General features: G+C 44.7%; 1 protein-coding gene across 1 annotated transcript in view; it reads left to right on the top strand.

Moving 5' to 3' along the window:
- OS9 (OS9 endoplasmic reticulum lectin) overlaps positions 1–20,745 on the top strand; it is a 30,309-nt gene that overhangs the window by 492 nt on the left and 9,072 nt on the right. The window contains exons 2-11 of the mRNA XM_055003472.1: positions 5,214–5,390; positions 7,418–7,481; positions 8,138–8,214; positions 9,501–9,599; positions 10,772–10,973; positions 13,400–13,510; positions 15,763–15,872; positions 17,340–17,382; positions 19,153–19,241; positions 19,822–20,067. Coding sequence (XP_054859447.1) covers positions 5,214–5,390; positions 7,418–7,481; positions 8,138–8,214; positions 9,501–9,599; positions 10,772–10,973; positions 13,400–13,510; positions 15,763–15,872; positions 17,340–17,382; positions 19,153–19,241; positions 19,822–20,067 — 1,218 coding nt within the window. The remainder of the gene's footprint in view (positions 1–5,213; positions 5,391–7,417; positions 7,482–8,137; positions 8,215–9,500; positions 9,600–10,771; positions 10,974–13,399; positions 13,511–15,762; positions 15,873–17,339; positions 17,383–19,152; positions 19,242–19,821; positions 20,068–20,745) is intronic.

Here is a 20,745-nt window from a genome sequence, read left to right as displayed (position 1 = left end):
TCCCATTGAAGTGCCTTCCCACACCTCACCTTCCTGGGCTCCACCTTCAAAATCTCCAGGGATTTCCCAGATCAATTGGCAACCTAGTTGAAGCCTGTTGCTGCAGAAACAATGAAAGATGTCTTTCCCTCTCGAATACTAAAAGCCTTAGGGTGTGTAGGCTCGAGGAAAGCCCCCAGTGCACCACCCAGGTCAAAAGTGCAAATAATGATAATGATAATAATAACAATGATAATAGCGCTTATATACTGCTCTTCTAGACTGATTAGTGCTTCACCCAGAGCAGTGAACAAGTTAGTGTTACCATTACAGCTGGGGAGCTGGGGCTGCAAGAAGTGGCTTACCCCAAGGCCACAAACTGAGCACATGGCAGTAGTGGGATTTGAACCAGTAGAGTGCTGATTTTCAGCCAAACCACTTAACCACTGTTCTACAGCAGCTTCCCAATAGGGAAGGTGGGAGCAGCAAAATGCTAAGCTAAGCGGCTCAAGAATGGAGGTAACGGACCCTGAAGAGGTAACTGCCAGCTGGAGTACAGCTATTGCTCAGTGGTAGAGCATATGCTTTGCATGCAGAAGGTCCCAGGTTCACTCTGTAGTTTGTGCAGTTAAAAGGATTAAAAAGATGATGGGAAAGACATTCACCAGAGATGCTGGAGGGCTGTTGCTTGTGAGAATAGACACTACTGACTGTGGTAGACTAATGGTCTGACTCACTGTGAAGCAGCTTTATGTATGCACATGAGTGGATAATATTGAGTTAGTGAGTTAGTTGGTCCTATCTTCTGCCTCTGTATAAGGCACAATAGCCCTGTAAGTACATTAGAAGGTACAACAAGATTCGAATCCAGTAGTACCTTAAAGACCACTGAGATTTTCAGGAAATAGGCTTTCAAGGGTCCCCTCATCAGATTTCAGCTTTTGATTTTTTTTCTTTGTATGTGTATTGATTGATTATGTGCCATTTGGTGTATGAACAAGTGAATGTCAAAGTCAACATTTTTCCCAGGTACCAGTTTGATTCCCCACTCCTCCGCTTGAAGCCAGCTGGGTGACCTTGGGTCAGTCACAGCTTCTCAGAGCTCTCTCAGCCCCACCCACCTCACTGGGTGATTGTTGTGAGGACACACACTTTGTAAACCACTCTGAGTGTGGCATTAAGTTGTCCTGAAGGGCGGTATATAAATCAAATGTTGTTGTTATTAATAATAATTAAAATGAACATGCATTGGTTCTTTCAGGTGTATACTTGTATATGTGTTCACTTTGATGCTGAGTAGAGCTAATGTCCAAGCATATGAACAGAGGAAAGGAGAGAGTGTCTACAGTCAAGAGGGAAAGCTGCAGTTACTTTGCAACTTCAGTTTTGTGTTTAAGGGAGCAAGTGTATTTTAGAATAAACTTTCACATGCTATGGCTGGAACTGAAACTCTCTGAACAGTGCCGCGTCTGTTTCATGTTTATTTATTTCTTTCCGGTTTCTATCCCCTAAATCACCATACTGTGCTCAGTGCTCGGATCTTTTTAGTAAAGAGTCCAGTAGCACCTTTTAGACTAACCAACTTTATTGTAGCATAAGCTTTCGAGAACCACAGCTCTCTTTGTCAGATGCAGCTGTCTTTGTCAGAGAGCTGTGGTTCTCGAAAGCAAGCTTATGCTACAATAAAGTTGGTTAGTCTTAAAGTTGCTATTGGACTCTTTACTCTTTTGCAACTACAGACTAACATGGCGAACTCCTCTGGATCTCAGACCTTTTTAAAATGCAAGATTCTAACCTTGGTGTGGATTCAGTGTTCTGTAGTACCTAGAGGTGAACCTGTTTTACTCTCTCCTGCAAAACAAGGTTGGCAAGAAGCCTTGCTTTGGCTACAGGAGCCTTCATGGCTACGTAACAGTGATCATAGATTACTGGTGGGCTTATCAAAGCCTGTATTCAAGCCCCCCGCCCCCCCGCCCAAGGTTCTGCTTTCCGTAGCTGAACGCTAGCTCCCTGTGGGAACAGAGACACCTTTTGCGCTGGCTTTGGCAGGGTACAGTGGTGTGTGTTTACAACCGTGGCACAGGTTGCATCATCGTACATGATGCTTGCACCATCTGTTCAGTCCTTGACCCAGGGGAAACACGGTTGACTAGATGCAGCTTGAATGGTTTTGCCGTTGAATCTCCTTTGTAGTTTGAATCAGCTGGCTTTAAACATAGTAAAGCCGAGTTACTCCTTTTTTGTTTTGTTTTTTAATCCTCTTGGCTTCCGGCCTTTTTCTGGCAGCAGGGAGGGAAGGCGGCTTGGCCTTCATGAAGACGATGGGATAACTTCCATTCTTGTTAATTCACACCTGGTACTGCAAGAGAATTCCAGGTGGCTGGAAAAGAGGGTTTTTTATTACTATTTATTACTATTTAAGTGCTGGCTGCCTGATGTATGGGTACAGAACGGGGCTATGTAGTGCCCATTTCTATGAGTTGGAGTATATTATCTGTCCATTCCCTCCCCCTGTATGTTGATGGGCAGGAATCTGGAATTGACCCCGTCTTGGGACAGTTATTATCTGTTCGTTGTTTATAATATGAACTGTAGTTTTATGAACTGTTGTTTAATATTTTATTGTATTTTTATAACTGTTGTACCTCACCCTGAGCCCTCTTGTGGGAAGGGCAGGTTAGAAATGTAATAAATAACAATAACAATAATAATACTTTTGGCTTTTGAAAAGAGGCTGGCTTAGAGCAGAAAGGCCACCAGTAGTAATAACAACAACATTTGATTTATAGGCAGGATTTATTCAGGACAACTTAACGCCCACTCAGAGCGGTTTACAAAGCGTGTTGTTATTATCCCCACAACAATCACCCTGTGAGGTGGGTGGGACTGAGAGAGCTCTGAGAAAGCTGTGACGAAACCAAGGTCGCCCAGCTGGCTTCAAGTGGAGGAGTAGGGAATCTAACCCGGTCCTCTAGATTAGAGTCCTGCTGCTCTTAACCACTACCTCAGACTGTCTTTCTTTGTTTCAATTTGTAGGTTTTTGTGCAATTTGGATGCTGCCCCTGCAGTGGTCTAGGGATTGTCTGGAAGTTGTAGGGCCCAGCCAGCGTGGTATAGTGGTTAGTTTTTCTGGAGTAGAATCTGAGAGACTTGCTCTGCCATTGAATTTGCTCAGGAATCTTGAGTCAGACACTCTCAGCCTAATCTACCCTGAAGGGTTGTTGTAAGGCCGAACTGGAACAGAGAATGGTGTCCACTGCCCTGAGCTCATTGAAGGAAAGGTACAATAAAAATGTACTAAAGAAATACATGGAAGCAGGTGCAAGCGGTGGCTTCCAGGATCAGAGAGTCATCTAGCCAGCCCTACAACTTAATTCTGGTTTGTAATTAGCCACTTGACTGGTTGCCTCTGGCAACTAGGAATCCTTTCCAGTTAATCTAGTAACTTTTTATAAACGTGCTTCTGTTTTCTTTCTTTATGCTATGTATGTGTGACAGCAAGGAAAACTGAATGCAGGCTACTCATTTTTTTTTCTGGCCTTATTTGCCAGGCAGATTGAATTCATGGTGTTGCCGGCACTGCGGCCACTTCTGCCAACATTTCTCGCTCTTGCTTTGCATACAAATTTGCCCAGAGCTGACGCCCACCAGTTGCAAATCTACCAGTTAGCCCTGCAAAGTTTTCTCACTGAGACTCAAGGTGGATTACACAGTGTGAGATTAGTACAGTCAGTTTCAAGGGTTTTTCCATAAACAATGCCATAGGGTTAATAAACGCAATTTTACAAAGACACAGCATTAGTAAGTATCCAGTACAGAGTTGAAGAAATGCTGAAATAGAACACAAGCAATTCTAGGGCTGAACTTAGACCACGTGAAGCACAAGTAGCTCATAGGAGCACATATTTAAACAACAGGTAGTACGTAAGTCAACATAGTGGGGAAGTCAATGGTCCTTAAACTCATTAGTGAAGCATCTGAGAGCCCCTCCCTACAATACAAATGCCTTTTTGAATAATTTGGTATTGCATCGTTTGTGGAAAGCCAGGAGAGTGGGGGCAGGTCATTCCGCAGGGTAGGGGCCACCACAGAGAAAGCTCATGTATGGGCTGCTGTTGATTTCATCCATGTGCAGGCTGACGCCTGCAAGAGACCCTGTTTGGATGAGCAAAACTGCCATGGAGGGACATAGGGAGGGAGGCGGTCCATAGGTATGCTGGACAAAGGCCATGAAGAGCTTTGCATGTAATAACCAATACCTTGAACAGTAGCTGATAGGTAGCCAATGGAGTGACTGCAGAAAAAAGGGGGTGATGTTCATGCTTCTCCTCGTGTCTGATAGCAGTCGCAGCTCAGCGTTTTGCACCAATTGGAGTCTCCTAGTTAATTTGGATGGGAGACCTATGTAAAGTAAAGTATAGTAAGCAGCCATTGGCTTTCCTGCAAAATCCAAAAAACGACAAGCACCATCAATGTATTCCCTTTATGAGGACCAACACAATGACACATAACAGTGTGCGAACTTTCAAGTTCCGCAGAACTCTTCCAGACCAGATGTTACAAAAAAAAAATTTAAAGGGGGGGGAGCAGATTTTAAGCTGTCAGCACACCTACCACCTGAAATGAGGTAGTCTTCTTACAGTTATTTTAAAAACCTGGGGAAATCTCAAAGAGAAAGACCATCCCCGGGAGAAAAGCCAAGCGTGACTTTGGTTGCCCAGTTCCTTTCTTGCCCTTCTGAAATCCCTGTGTTATTTTGCTCTCTTGCACTAAAGTTGACTGGCTGACCATTGGGTGAACTTTCAAAGGGACTGTAGAAACCATTATGAGTAATGTAATATAATGTGCTTGAACGCACTTGGCTTGATTGCGAGAACAGCGTGTGACCGTGCTTAATGAACCTGTTTCATTTGTTTAAAAAACCCTGGTTTTCGTCTTCTCTTTTTGAAAAAAATTGTAACACTTGGCCTGATGAGTTTTAGGGGACAAAAAAAAGCGTGCACGCTGTTATGTGTGAGGGTTGGCCTTCATAAAGGTATTACATGGGTTATATTCTTGGTTTTTACTTGGAACCAATACAGTAATAAACGAGTTTCCTCCAAAACCTGCCTCCCCATTCCTTGGATCTCACAGTCCGTCTCCTAAAATCCATTGTGGTGGTCATTCTAGTGGCCAGAGAGAATGAACCTTCTTTTTTTTTTTACCTCCTGTCTCCCGTTCTTGTACCTTTGCAGAGCAAGGCTTCTGATGTGGTGACCATCTCCTCCAAATACAAGCAGAAGTACGAGTGCCGACTGCCGGCTGCTGCAGTGAAGATTCATCAGGAGAAAGATGAGGATCCGCAGAGCTACACCGGACTGGGGGTCTCAGAACTGCTGAAGCCCATGGAAGCAGCTCCTTGCCTTATCAAGGTGACTTGGGTGATGAATGTCCCACCAAGGAAATCTGGAAAGACAAGAGGGCAGAATATGCAGCGATGGCCAAACTGACGAGTTACATAAATGGAAGACCCATAAGTGAACTTGAAGAGAAATGGGGGGGAATTATTTTGCTTATAAAGAATAGAATAAATAAAATGTTGCCGTTTTATAAAAAGGAATAAGATCACATACTGGCTTACTGTATATAGCTTATAAGAGGTTGCAGTCTGACAAAGGGGGAAATGTATGAATATATAATTAAATATATAATTTCTAAAACAGTTTGTAGATATGGAAACATTGATAAAGCTAAGGATAAGTAGAGAGGATTGCTATATTAATCAGTTACATAAAGAGATAAGATGAAATAGTGTCGTAATAATGGAATGAGGAGTTTTTCCTTTTGGATTATTAATTTTTTATTACTAAGCATGTGTAGTATATAGTAATGGGACTTAATAGTTGCAATTTCTATTGCTATGTGGATAAATATTGAAAAAGATTAAGTTTTTGTGCACTCTGTATTCTAAGAACCCCTGTAGCGAAACTCTGATTTAGAGATGTTTTGTGTACTCTTTATTTTAATAACTCTTGTAGTGCAAAATCTTACTGTTCCCTTGACCCTGTTATCCCCCCCCCCCTCTTCTTTCTGTACCCCTCTTTATTCTGAAGGGGGGAAAAAGTGACTTGGGTGGGAGTGTTGGAGAGACCTGAGGGACAGTCAAGTGAAGTGGGTCTGTCTTAATAGAGCTGCTTAGCCCTCTCCTTCGATGGGGTTTTCCTTATAGAACTGTAACAACATCAGCACGGCAGGCTCAATCTATTACTGATTCTTTTCTTTAGTACACGAACTCGGCAAAATGCAATAATGGCATTAATCTTCTGAAAACTCCTCAGAGGAAGCTCACTAGCTGTCCCATTTTATAGACTGGAGAACGGATGCTAAGTGTGTGACTCGTGTGGCACCACTCACTCTGTGCCCGGAATATGAAGCATCTCCAGACACGCTACACTGTCCTTTACTTTGTAGTCCCTCTGCTTCCATTCCCTGTTAAAAGTAGGACAATCTGCCTATTGATTTTCTCCAGCTGATCAATTCTTTGCCTCTTAACCAATTAAATTACATGCTACCTAAAGCCTCACCACAGTTCCCTGTTTTTGACTATCAAAGGAGGTTTGGGACCCTACAACTGAATAACGTTTTCTGTTTGACTGTCATCTCTAATACGGCCCTCTGCCCCATTTTCTCACACACACTCACACGCCTTCTCACACAGTAACACACCAGTAGCAAAACAGCCTGAAAAAAATAGCTGCCTGTGAGGCTCCTAGCCTCACAAATATTTAAAATTTATCTCCCACCAGTTAATCAGCTTGAGGATTAAATAACCAGGGCTTTTTTTCAGCGGGAACGCGGTGGAATGGAATTCCGGCACCTCTTGAAAATGGTCACATGGCTGGTGGCCCCGCCCCCTGATCTCCAGACAGAGGGGAGTTTAGATTGCCCTCCATGCCAGCTGCAGAGGGCAATCTAAACTTCCCTCTGTCTGGAGATCAGGGGGCGGGGCCACCAGCCATGTGACCATTTTCACCGAGTGCAATTTAAACTTTAAAAAACTCCCCCCTTGTTCCAGCTGACCCAAAGTGAAGTCATTGTGTGGTCTTGAGTTCTACCACTGAGTTTTACCACTTCTTTTCCCAGAAAAAAGCCCTGGAATTGAAGTGTCAAGCCCTACTAAAAGCTTAAGGTTATCTTTTTACCCCTTTCCCCTGTCCAAAGCTTGGAAAAACTTCTCTTAAAGCAAAATCTCTGTTAATTTCGGCTTCTGCAAGCAAAATTTAGCTAATTTGGTCATTCTTATTTTGTTTATTTGCATTGGAAAAGTAGTTTTTCTAATTAGAGAGAAATTGGTATAGTCCTGGGTTTTTTTGTGAAAATATCCATTGCTGGAGGAGACCTGGTGGGATTAATTTTTTATCAAGTATCCTAAATTTCAGTGATCTCTTTTTTATTTCAGACTAAGGACTGGTGGACATACAAATTCTGCTATGGGAAGCACATTCAGCAATACCATATGGAAGGTACTGCTCTCTCATTTGCCTTCCTTTTTGTTTATAACTCTTGTGCCCTGCCTTTTAAAAAAACACACAAATAGTATCCATGGCTGCTCATTAAAAAACAACAGCTCTCATAAAAATCAAAAAACTACAACATCAGTATTGTCAAACAGCAGCGGAAATAGTGAGGCGTTAGAACAACCAAACAGGAGTATCGCTTCGGTTGGGACCAGAATTCTTCCTGAAACAAGCTCTTCCTTTGTTTTGTAATAAGATGCTGATTTTTCTTTTTGTTCCTCTTCCATGCGTCTGTTTATTAGGCCCATGGCTATGATCAGTAAACGCTTTTTAGGTGCTACCGGACTGTTGCTCTTTTCTATTTCTTCTAAAACGTGCAAGAACTTGCCTTTGGGGTGACGGTAAGACTGATCCGGCTCTCATATGTATGTATTTTAAATAGCACTGGCTCAGATGTATTCATGCATAGTCTGCAGGTATAGCCAGGCTGGGGTCTAAAGTGTCAACCTGGAGGTCGTGTGCAGCTCATGTCCATTTCCTTACAAAGTTTGTACCATGCTAGGGCTCCCCACTCTTCTTCTTTAGTTCTCTTTAAGATCCCCTTTTCCAATGTGGTTACCTGACGATTATTTCCTCCTGTATCTTTTTCCCCCCTTCCCCAGAGTCTGAAATCAAAGGTGACATCCTCTACCTTGGATATTACCAGTCCGCATTTGACTGGGACAATGAAACAGCAAAGGTTGGTGTCCGTTTCACCCCCACCCGGAGCCTGGCATTCCTAATGCAATGTGGGGGGAGTAATATGGATGTGCTAGGGATTTCTGTAGAATATGAGGGCCCTTGGGCTACGTGTTGGGGACCACTGGACTGAGATGTGTGTCTCCTCCTCCTCTTCCTTTCTTCCCCTTATCTCTTCTTCATAGACTTGGAATAGCTTTGTACATAATAATAATAATAACAGCATGCTTGTATACTGCTCTTCCGGACAGATTCATGCCCCTTCAGAGTGAGGAACAAAGTCAGTGTCATTATTATCCCCATAGCATTAGAAATCTTTCAAGCCATGCCGTGAAAAAGAAAATTTTGTTCGAGAAGAACCAGACACGCCTACAAAATCTTCTTAACATCTTCATTAAGCTGCTTGGAATTGTTAACGTTGTGTTGTGTCGTGTAAATCAAGCCTGGGAGCGTTAAAGTGGCTTCCGCAGTTGACTGTTACTGAATGCCTTTAATCTAACCCACCTCCCAAAGTGTTAGCAGTTTATGGAAATAACCCTTCACTATAATGCCAGCCCTGCATCATGTAAGGCTACAAGTAGTAAACTTAATTTCCATGAACGAAATAGCATACAAAGCAAGTTGGCCAGTCCTCGCTTGCTTGGAGAGATCAGGTTGGGTGGGGTTTTTATGGCAGTTGTTTTACCCTCTCAGCAGAGAGACTGGAGAAGATCAAGGGTATTAGAATTAAAAGATGTAAAATACAAAGTAACAGGTAGAAAGAAAAGAATATCTCTTTCCTGGGTGTGACCCATCTTTTATAGCCTGCTAATGGGTATCAACCCCCCCCCTTTAATTATAAAGCAATATCCAGTCTATTAATAAAACCTTCATTACAGTGATGGGCAGACGATACCTTCCAGAACATTCTAGAAACTTCTGACAAACCTGAATATCTTCCAGTTATCTGCTTCATTTATAACATGTCTGGCAAGTCACTGCCAGTCTGAGGAAACAGTACTGACTGTGATGGCCCAGTGGTCCATTTCAGTTTGCTCGTGAGAGGTTTTAAGCATAGCATTTATTTGCTGTGCTTAGTTTTCCCACTTACAGGGACTTATGAATGTAGGCGGCGTGTCAAAATGCCGTCCCTGCCTTGCGGTCCAAAGCTGCCCAACTCCATCTACCACATAGCCCTCTGCTGCTTCCTTCTGAAGCACGTGAGAACCGGGCCTTAGTTCTTCAGGCTGCTCGCCCCTCTCTCAGGCTTGCCTCTGAAGCGTTCTCTCACTCGGTTGCTCACGGCAGGCTTCCAAGCAGCACAAGCTGAAGCGTTACCACAGCCAGACCTACGTCAACGGATCCAAGTGTAACCTGAACGGAAAGCCCAGGGATGCTGAAGTCAGGGTAAGCAAAGGGAGCTCCGTTGCGGCGTGTGTGTGTGTGTGTGATGTGCCATCAAGTCGCCTCTGAACTATGGTGACCCTATGAAGGAAATACTTCCAAAACGTCCTATCTTTAACAGACTTGCTCAGATCCTGCAAACTGGAGGACGTGGCTTCTTTTAGGTCTCGTTTTAGGTCTTCCTCTTTTCCTCTGTCTTCCACTTTTCCTAGCATTATTAACTTTTCCAGAGAATCTTGCCTTCTCATGATGTGACCAAAGTACAGAAGCCTCCGTTTTGTCGTTTTAGCTTCTAGGGAGAATTCAGGCTTGATTTGATCTAGTACCCACTTATTGGTCTTTTTGGCCGTCCATAGTATCCGCAGAACTCTCCTCCAGCACCACATTTCAGATGAATCAATTTTCTTCCTGTCAGCTTTCTTCACTGTCCAACTTTCACATCCCTACATAGTAATGGAGAATACCATAGTTTGGATTATCTTCATCTTGGTTCCCAGAGAGGCATCTTTATCTTTAAGGATCTTCTCTAGCTCCTTCACAGCTGCTCTTCCAAGTCTCAACCTTCTTCTTGTGGCATGAGGGGGCAGAATCTTCCTGAACTAGCAGCTGAGATGGCTGTCATGGCCTGTGAAGCCCAGCCTCCGGGTAGGGCCTAGAATTCTTGTAAATTGGTTGCCCTGGAGGACGTGGCAGCTTCGGAGGGCAGGCTCTGAGTCTGGGAGAAACTGAAGTCCTACAGTGACCTCGCATCCCCTTTTGAGCTTCCTCCCCAGGAATCGTCCTGAAATATCCAGGAATTTCCAAAGCCAGAGTTGGTGTCCCAGAGGATGTTGAATGAGGAAGGCTGCCCTGTCGAGTTCATGCAGCCAGTGCAGAAATGGGAAGCAGGGAAGTTACTTTTGTCTGCAGAGGTTGACTTAGAAGGGTTGCAGAAAGGGCTGAGTCAGCGGGGAGCTGAAGGATAAGTCTAGGAACATCTGGGATCCTCTTCCCTCCTCCCGGGCAGTAGTTCGCCATGGTCTTAAAGGAAGAACTTTCCCACCTAGGGATCCCAATTCTGCACCCCTCCACCTGGCAGGTAGGGGGAAAGGTGTAGGACCAGCATAAGGCTAAGTGAGCCAGTGGTCCAAGGCTACATATGGTGACCTTACGTAATTTTATTGCCTCAATTACAGTTCATGTGCGAAGAAGGTTCGAGCGACTACATCGCTCGCGTGGACGAGCCCCAGTCCTGCTCCTACGTGCTGACCGTCCACACCACCCGCATCTGCAACCACCCGTTCTTGCGGCCGCCGTCTTCCGCCACCCCCCAGACGATCCGCTGCCACCCAGCTCTGAGCCCCGCGGAGTACGTGGAATATGTCAAGGCTCAAGTGTGTAAGTATGCCAGGTAGAAGGCGGGAGCGCCGTCCTTGCCCTCTTAGCCCAGGTTGAGGCTCCAAGCCTGGATGTGTCCCCCGTCAGCAGGTCCAGAATTGTCGTGCCCCAGAAAGATGGATTTAGCGCTGCTTGGAAGCATCACAGCCAAGCTCTTTGAGCATGTTGGGAGGCAGGGAAGCGAGAGCAGAGGCTAGAGTTAGAAAATGTGCAGTTCTGCAGGCATCGGACTGTATATACTTCACTGCGTTGGATTCCATGGAAAATTTCTGCTACTAGAAGGGGGCGTAAGTTAAAATAGAGAGCTGCTCCAGAGGCACACTACAGACAATAAAATACAGAAAAACCCCGGAGTATACAGTCACCAAGTATAAAGAGTAGTTTATATATTTTTGAAGTGCTAATGGGCTCAATAAAGTTAATTCCAAATACAAATATATACCTATTCGTCGTACCACCAAATCCTTATCTCCACTTATAGTAAGTCTTGATTTAAATTGTTAGATGTTAGTTGGCATATTCTGGCCTTTTAGTAGCATTGCACTGGTATGTTTTAGTTTTTGATTGGTCCTGATGGACTTCTTTTAATTTTGCAAGTTAGTGTTCGTTATGAAATTATGTATCCACATATAGACTTGTTACACTCTGGCTGCATTTTATATATGCTATATCCTGGTCGCTTTTATCTCATTCCTCTCTGGTCGCTGACTGTAATAAAGAAAGAGTGATATATGAAATGCTGTTGTATATTTGTATTTGGAATTAACTTTATTGAGCACACTAGCACTTTAAAAATATATAAACTACTGTTTATACTTGGTGACTGTGCACTCCAGTAGAGGGGGGGGTGGCAGATCTCAGACCCCCCTTCTTTTGCTGCTCCTGTGTGTTTCCCGCCCTCCGGAGCAGCATTCCATGGAGCATTTTGGGCTGCAGCAGAAGGCAAGCAAGTCCTGTTCCAGTGATATCAATCATTTCTCAGTGGATCTTTGATGTGGGATCCAAGCCATTGCATGGCTTGTAAGCCTATGAACTGTTGCAGAGGTGGTTTGCCATTGCCTGCCTCTGCAGCCCTGGTCTTCGTTGGAGGTCTCCCGTCCAATTACTAGCCAAGGCCAAGCCTGCGTAGGTTCCAAGATCTGATGAGATCGAGGTCACCTAGGCTATCCAGGTCAGGGCGTTGCATGAAATGGAGCCTTGTGATTTGATACGTGTGAAGCAAGTTGGGTCAGAGGTCACACATTTTACAATGGGGTTCACCTTAAAAACTTACGCAAGGGAACGGTTTTTCTCCACAGCACAAGGAGGTGTTTCAGCATTTCCTCCCATGCCAGCAAAGCAGACTTGGGGAACTGGGCAGTTTGTCACACGGTTGGGGTCCATGTATCCTGGGATCATGTGACAACCCTCCCCGACCCAATTTGCATCACATAATATTGTGTAATAAGGACCGTAATTTGGTATACAAATATGCAGATATATTTTTGTCTGTGACGCTTAGACTCATCTATGCATTTGGGGGATTTTGGAGAGGTGGAAGACACATGATGTCATTACAAAAGGCTTCCTTAGCTGGCACCTACTGTCGAGGAACCATCAGGGACTATACTAATCTAAACAGTATTTTCAGAGAGAGATGGGGAATGTATTCTCAAACTTATACCGCCACCAGTCCCATCAGTGGGAGCAACTTCCACTTTAAAAAAAATACATAAAACACAATCCTCAGAATGTAGTAACCATGGCTTTAAAGACAAGCACAAAGTCCATGATGCCATAGATGAGTCACTCCTGCATCTGGTCCCCTCTTGGGTGATGGAGATGTGATACCTGACTCTCCCTCCCCTTCATTCTTCCTGGCAGGCCACTGATGGGCCTTCTATCAGAGAAGAAGATTTACTGGGAGTGGAGGTCTAGCCTTTGATTACAAAAACAGTCCTGGAAACGCTTTGAACCTGGGGTCAAAAGAGAATGGTTTGTGCAGCTGGGTTCTTGGCCTCTCTCTCTCTCATGTCCCCTCCATGTCTTGTCCCTGCTGTTTCTGCCTGTTTCCCATAATCGGATCCCCGTTCCAAAATTTGTGCAACCTCCCAAACAAATAAGGCGCACAGTTATTTTCACTTGGCTTTACTTAGTTTTCGGATGGCCCTTTGGCTTTCTATGCAAGAACACCATAGTTCTGTCTCTGGCTGTTCCTATTTTGGATTTCTCCCACAGTGTGACAAAAGAGCAACGGGGCAGGAGAACAAACCGGGTCATACTACAGCACCAGCGGCCAAAGAATTCCTGGTTCGGCTCAGTTCTGCCAGTGAGGGATCTTGGCATTTCTGGCCCCTTCTGCATTCAGTGTTGATCTTTTTGGCACATGCATCAGCTTAGCTTCTATCAGTTGCTGGGTTACATTTTGTTATTCCCCCCTGAAACAGCAGACACCAAGCGCAAAGTGGAAGAGATTTCCGAAGAGTTGAAGACTCTGGACAACCGGCTGTGGAATGAGCGGGATGCTAGCGATGCTGTTCAAGATGCAGATGGAAATGGTACAGCCCGGCAAGGGTTCTGCTGGAATCTTGTGGTGGGGGAGGAGGGAGTTAATAATAATAACATTCGATTTATATACCGCTCTTCAGGACAGCTTAATGCCCACTCAGAGCGGTTTACAAAGTATACTATTGATGCAATTGCCTCAAACTCAGAAGCAGGTTGACTCGATGATTTTGTATCTATATCGGCCCTTCAAGTTACAGGCCGTGTTCTTGCAATTCTCCATTGCCCGGTTTGGGTCTTTTTAACTACACACAGACCACCTGAATTGCCGCTTTCTAGCTGGTGCCAAACCTGGGCCTTCGAAATGAAGTCGCTGTTTTTTGGAGTTGGTATGAATGTTGCCCTTTTGGGAAAAGCACTGAAAAGAAAAGAATTTTTCATGCTGGGTCAGACCAGATGTAATCTACTGTGACATGTTGTGACGGTGCACAGCCAATGCTGTAGGAAAGCTTCGTTCAGGGCACAAGATTAGCGGCTACTCCCATAACCCAATAATTGGTGTTCTGCCTCTGCAGATATGGATTCCAGTTTTAGCCACCATGGCTAATAGGCTAACCTGTTCGCTGCTGAGCAAATGGCAGGGAGTGAAAACTTAATTCACTCTCGGGTGGGGGGTGTTAATTCCACCCTAATCCTCCCACGACAACTCTGCAACGCAGTGCATTCTGCTCTCCGATTACTTGAATGTGTTCTTGATACTTAAGACAGTGTGGTGTAGCGGTTCGTGTGTCAGACTAGGCTCTGGGAAACCCAGGCTCAAATTCTCACTGTTTCAGCAGTTCACTGGGTGACCTTGAGCTAGTCATTGGTCATTTTCACATGTCTACCCTTGCGCAAAATCGCGCAACGCTCACGGAACGAGAGTGTCTTCGTGGCGCGGTTTCTGGTGTCACCCCACCGTGATTCCGTTTCGTGGCGCAGTGACATCAGAAATCGTGCCACGAAGACGCCCTCGTTCTGGGAGTTTTGCACAATTTTGAGCAACGGTAAAGACGTGTGAAAACAACCACCCTCTTACAGCCTAACCTACCTCACCGGGTTGATGTTAGGATAAAATAGAAGAGTCCCCCATTGGTAGAAAAATGGCTTATAAATATCTAAATGAAGGCTTGTTCAGAACACAGGCCGCAAGCAAGGACCCTCCTCCTTCAGGTGCTCTCGTCTTGTTTTGAATGTGTTTTCCAAACGGGTTGGCCCATGCTTGTGCAACAGCGATAACCTAGTGAGCTGCAGCCTGGAAAGCACACTGCTGGTGTGTCTTAATGACACACAAAAGTGGGCCACCCATTTTAGTAAGCGCATTTCCACATGACCAGGCGTGCCTTAAATCCTTATACAAATTGGGCATTTGCCTGCAGCTTATGGCCTATAATTGGGGCTCAGATTAGAAGGAGCTGTGTGGTTGTTACGTAGGCTGAGGTTAAAGGTACTTGGCTGCTGGCTGTGCAGACGATTCAGTAGCTTCTTACGTTGTGGGGGGGGGCAGCCTTGGGTCCGCCTTGGGTCCTGCCTTCCTTTGGGGTGCTCTGTGTAGCACTCACAGTTCTCTCTGCCTTCGTTTTCTTTGCAACGACCCTGTGAAGTAAGGCTTAAGGGGCAGGGGGGAGGGTTAGTCCAAAGTCGCCCAGCTCCATGGCAGAATGAGAACTGGAATCCAAGTCCCTACCTACACATGCTCACCATTTTGAAATTCCACAGAAGTAAAAGGCTGAATTGTAGAAATTATTCCAACCTATCTTTGACCACTTATGCTTGCGTAATGTTTTCATCTTTAGCTGTTTTGGGGTTGGGGGAAGAGGAAAGGTATGCAGTGCTCTCCAAGGTCCTGAAGTCTTCCCTTCTGAGGCTTGGAAATCCTGTCCAGCCCGTATCCTCCCTTCTTCCTGCCCCAAGATCTTCTGAGGTTTCAAAGCAAGGCCTGACTTTGCAGTCTCAGACACCACAGTCTGAAACAGGAGCATGCTGGTATCTGTAACTAGAGAACTCTGGTCATAGATCCAGAGGAGTTAGCCTTGTTAGTTGCAAAATAGTAAGAGTCCAGTAGCACCTTTAAGACTAATCAGCTTTATTGGAGCAGAAGCTTTCGAGAACCACAGCTCTCTTCGTCAGATGCAGAACTCTGTGCTTCTGTACAGCTCAGTTGCAGAAATGCTCCTTCCTCCTAAGCGAATGAGAGGAGCTGTAAATGTGGAGCCCTTCTGCTTCCCTCCCACCCGCTAAAACTCGTTCATTACCTGCTGTTCAGTGACTCCGGTTCCTCCTCCTCCCGAGACCGACTCAGGTGAGGATGCTGACTTCTGGGACAGAATGCTGCACGGAGATGGGAAAGCAACCCAGGTGCCAGACGGAGCAAAGGTAACGGGGCTGCCATTGGACTTGACCCAGGTCACTTTCTGCCCAGTTTCCTAAGAGGTATAGCTAAGCGCAAGGCAAGCTCCCTTCCCTCTTAATTAATCCTTGCCCCAGATTGTGAGCAATATCATCGTTCCGCTTTTTTAAGAGCGTTGCCAAGTGTCTGAACCCATCAGTCAGCGTACCCTGCAAAAAAAAAAAAAACTTAAGCATGCACGAAGCACGTCTTCTGCAAGCCTTTAAGTGGTTGTTGGGGAAGAGCAGTTGGGAAATCTCCCGTCCTGGATGCTGTAATCCCTCAAAAGAGTTCAGAGAGCTGAGGAGGGTCGGAGTGATTAATTCCACACAGACCAATCAGCTCTCACGGAAAGCGGGAGGGGGAAGAGAAGCAGAAGGGGAGTATAGAGTTTGCACTGACTTTAATCGGGCCAGATGCAACTCAGCAGTAGCTTCAAAATAAAGTCGCGATATATCCGGGGGTGGGGGGGAAATCGGGGATACCGTGGACAAACATCGGTACTGCATCCCATGACTACCTTGCAAGTGTGAAACTGCTGCAAACGTGGGAAGCAGAACAGATGCAATAGAAGTAATAGATTTAAAATATAGATAATAGGTATTTAAGGAATAGTATATTACATATATATGTATTTTTTTTAGTATATGTACTTATTATATTCTTACATAATTTTTATACTCTTAATTTAGATAAGTATTATATTAAGATGGTTAAGACAAGTAAATAGATTAGATTAGTATGTATTATACAGATATATATTATAAATATTATTATAGATTTTAAGAATTTTATTGGTATATTCTTTAGATTAAGTTGGGGATGGAAAACTGTTGGGAGTCATTAGAAAAGGGGGGAGAAGGATGGGGAAAATGAAATGAGATGGAAAATGATAATGATTTTTATGTTATGTTTCTAAACCCATCTAATAAAAATTCTTTAAAAAAAAAAAAGGAAGCAGAACAGATGCCGAAACGCTTTAAAGTCCCAGTGCGAAAAGCACCGGGTGTTTTTTATTTTATGTATTTTGCTTTTTGTTGCTTTTATGCCCCCTGCTTGGAAACAATGTGTCCTGCTTTCGATAGCCTTATTTACGGTGATTTTGTGCTGCTTTTGGTTTTGGTTGTTCTGTTTTTTTTAAAAAAAAACCTGATTACTGTAAACTGTCTCAAAAGAACAAGGTGCCTGTGTATTAAATAAGCCTGTAGCTGGAGAGGTACTATATCCTGCAAAGGTTGGCATGGAACAATGCGCTGTGTGTTCACGCATGCATGTGGGAGATGCTGGCTTAGTACCGATATTCCTGTTTCTAATGCCCAAATGTAACAGAAGCTGTAGATAACTAATCTGTCATAACGAGTAGCAACCTTGAGTCGTGCCGAATGACGTCCCTGTCTGACCCTGCAGCAGTGGTTCCTATGTGTAGCATTCAAACCATTCCCCATCTTCTGCAGGAGGAAGAGCCCAGCACGAAAACGGCCGACGATCACCTAGCAGGTGAGATTGGACATGTGGTCAAAAGGTGCTGAGCGGGGATCTGCAAAAAGCTCCTTTGGATCATGCAGCTTTCCGTACCTCTAACATTTTGGGAGGGGGAATGAGCCAGAAGAGCATCCAGAAATGTGTACGCCTTCCTTTTCTGCCCCCCTCCCCTCCAAGATTGGCTTTCCATCAGGCTTCTTCAACGGTCTCTGCCTAGCTATTTGCCATGTGCTCTAATCTGCCTAAATTAGTTTGTATCTATGACAGCCGCCTCTTCCCGTAATCGGTTTAGTGTCCATCGGCCTAGATTATCTGTTTCTGAAAGGTAACTGGCTTTTAAGAGGCTAAAACCCTCTCCGCTACTTTTAGTACTGCACGTACTCCCTGGCTTTCTTTTTCAAAAGAACTCTAGAGCTCTGTGCCAAAGTTCTCTGACTTTTTGATAAAAGAACAGTAGTGTATAGAAATTCTTATTTGTTTGTACATACTTGGATCTATTTGCACAGCTCATTTGGTTTTTGCCAAGGATGGGGCAAAGAGTTCTGCAGGGCACCAGACTCGTCCCATCCTGAAAATTTGATACCCTCTTTAGCTCTTGAGACTTTTTTTAACATTTTGCTCTTTTTAGTCTTAACAATTTGAATCTTGGAATGAGAAATTCAAAATCACTGCAGTGTGAGGGCAGGACATAGGCCTGGTTATTCCAGTTAAATGACTTGATGACGCTTAAGTTGGGCGTCTCAGTCAATAGTGTACAGCAGGTAACTCGGTTACCCACACAGCTCGCAGCACAACAGGTGGCATTGAGGACTAGTGAGTTGCTTATGCCAGCAAGTAAGTCTGTGGCTGAAGCGGAACTGGAACCCAAGTTTATCAAGCCAGATTCTTTGCTATGGCTCCGTTGTTTGCTTTTACACTGGCATGAAAGGCTGTGTGTATATTCTGTGATAAAACCAAATGAGCACTGAAAGGCACTGAGCGAAAAATTGGGCACTTTTAAGAACCTTTACTTTTATTTTTCGGTATATTGGAAGCTGCTGCCACTGAGCATAGTGGAAAGCAAGTAGGAAGTATGCCTACAATTCTTGGGGGCAGCACAAACTGAAAAGGGAGTAGAAGCTTTTGCTCAAAAACATACATTTTGTACTACAAACTATTGGAGTATAGCACGTCTTGTGTACAAAGAAGCAAAGACCCTGAAGGGAGCAGCAAGGTCTAGTTAGACAGGACTGTAGAGGCAGTACCTTCTTTCTGATGTGGGGTTTTCTCCTTGTCTGTCTGCAGAATGCTATTCTCAGGGTGATCTCCTTATGAGAACTCTCTCAGCTAGCAAGGCAGTTTGCTTTATTTTAGTCTCTTTCCTATCCAGTTTGTTAGTTCTATTAATAAAGCTTTTGTTACTCGTAATCAGTTCAGTGTCCTGACAGCTGCATAGGCATTCTGGCAACACAAATATGTTCCAGAATTCAGAATTCTTTCTATGCAGTTCATTAGAAGTACTGCTTAAACTACATTAAAGCCATGGTGGTGGTGGAGGAGTAAATAGCAGCTACGCTTGTAAATATATGAAGCTGCCCCTCACAACATCAAGCACTTGATCCATCTCACTCAGTCCTGTCTCTCTGGTGGTGCTTCTCCGGGGCCACCAGCAGATAAAAAGTTTTCCAACACCAACTGAGATCCTTAGCTGGCACTGATGCTTGAACCTTCTGCATGTTTCCCTATAGTCTTGTAGGAGGTCATATACAGGGTGCCGATAGGGTCTAATGCCTGTTCATCTTTCAGATTTCAAGAAAAAAATCCACTTCAAAGTTATCAGGAACCCGGGGGACTTGGTTCAGTTCATTCATGAGCTGAAGGACAGTGCCCGAAAGGTAAGGGTTTATGCGGGTGTGGCAATGTGTTGCTTTCTGCATCTTTCTAGCCTGTTTGGGTTTGCGAAGAGAGTGTGGCTAGTAAGGGTGTGCACCTGAAAAAGATTCGGACAAGTGCTGCTTGCTTTCAAACTTCCTGCCCTACCGCTTTCCCCCCCAGATGCTATGCAAACAGTCAGAAAAGTGCTGTGGGAGCAGCGGCTGCCACTTTTCCCGAAGCTTCCCGAAGCGATACGAATTGCTTCGGAAAGCTTTGCTTCGGGATTCTCAAATGGGCTCAGCAATGCTGGGGCCAGTTCGGGAACCCAAATCTTTCCGAATCAGAAACCCGAAGAGCACATCCCTTGTGGCCTTTTGGGAAGACAGAAAAAATGGGTGCCACCCAATTTAAAAGTCCCGTATTCTATTGGATGGCATCCTTCTTCCCATTGAGCCACCCATTGGGTGGCTGCTCCTTCTTCCCATTGAGCCGCTTCCTATGCTGGGGGAAGATAAAGGCGTGAATGGTGTGAAGGATCTCTCTCTTCCTCTCCCTCCCCCCAGCCTTTAACATTTTCTGAGCTCCCCTTTGTCTCTTCAGAACAAAGAGAAAGCCAGCGCTTCTGAGGCAGCCGCACAGGATACCCCACCCAAAAGTGAGCCGGCAGCGGAGCCCAAGCTTTCTGATGAAGGAGGTGGACAGGAGGAGGAGGAGGAAGAGGAAGATCTGTTGGGGAAGTTTGAAAAGGAGCTGGAGGACATTTTTCTGCCCAAGTCAGAGATGGCCAAGCTTAAGGAAGAGGTGAAATCGGAGATGGAGAAAGAGTTCGACGACATTATCGATGAGGTGAGGAGCTGTGTGAGCGGTCCTGGCTGCCCTCTGCCCCAATCTGCAAAACTTACTTTAATGATACTGCTCATATAGCCAGTTCGGCTCTGAACAGCATCACACTAGAATTAAAATAAGAGAGCATTTATTAATGCATAAATCTGTATAATATAGAAATGTAATAGGCTTTAATCTTAATCGACAGTAAGAGAAACTTGGCAACTGCCAACGTAATATCAAAATCCACCCCTGCTAAAAGGAACCTCAGATCATCTGCCACACAGCTAGAGTCCTGGATATAAGGGCTGATTCCGCACACGTTGGATAATGCACTTTCAATGCACTTTATCAATCGTTTGAGGTGGATTTTTTGTTCCGCAGACAAAAAAATCCATTCCAAATGCTCTATAAAGAGGATTGGAAGTGCATTATCCAACATGTGCAGAATCAGCCAAGGTTTTTATCCAACTATCTCTTGCCACATTGAGCGTGTCACAGTCGAGTAGACAATGTTGAAGGGTGTCTATTTGGCCAGAGCCGCATTGGCACAGAGTCTGCAAAACAATTAGTGGAACCAGTCCTTGATAATCTCCATTCCCAGTTATTGCTTGTTGGCATCCTTGCTGGCTTCTGTGTGAGGAAAGACTGAAGCTTTTTTTTCCATATTGGGGGGGTGGGGGCTGGGAGAAGACAAGG

This window comes from Eublepharis macularius, chromosome 19 (assembly GCF_028583425.1).
Source record: "Eublepharis macularius isolate TG4126 chromosome 19, MPM_Emac_v1.0, whole genome shotgun sequence".
Lineage (NCBI taxonomy): Eukaryota > Metazoa > Chordata > Lepidosauria > Squamata > Eublepharidae > Eublepharis > Eublepharis macularius.
The sequence above is the reverse complement of the archived record's forward strand: the minus strand, read 5'-3'. Positions and strand labels throughout refer to the sequence as shown.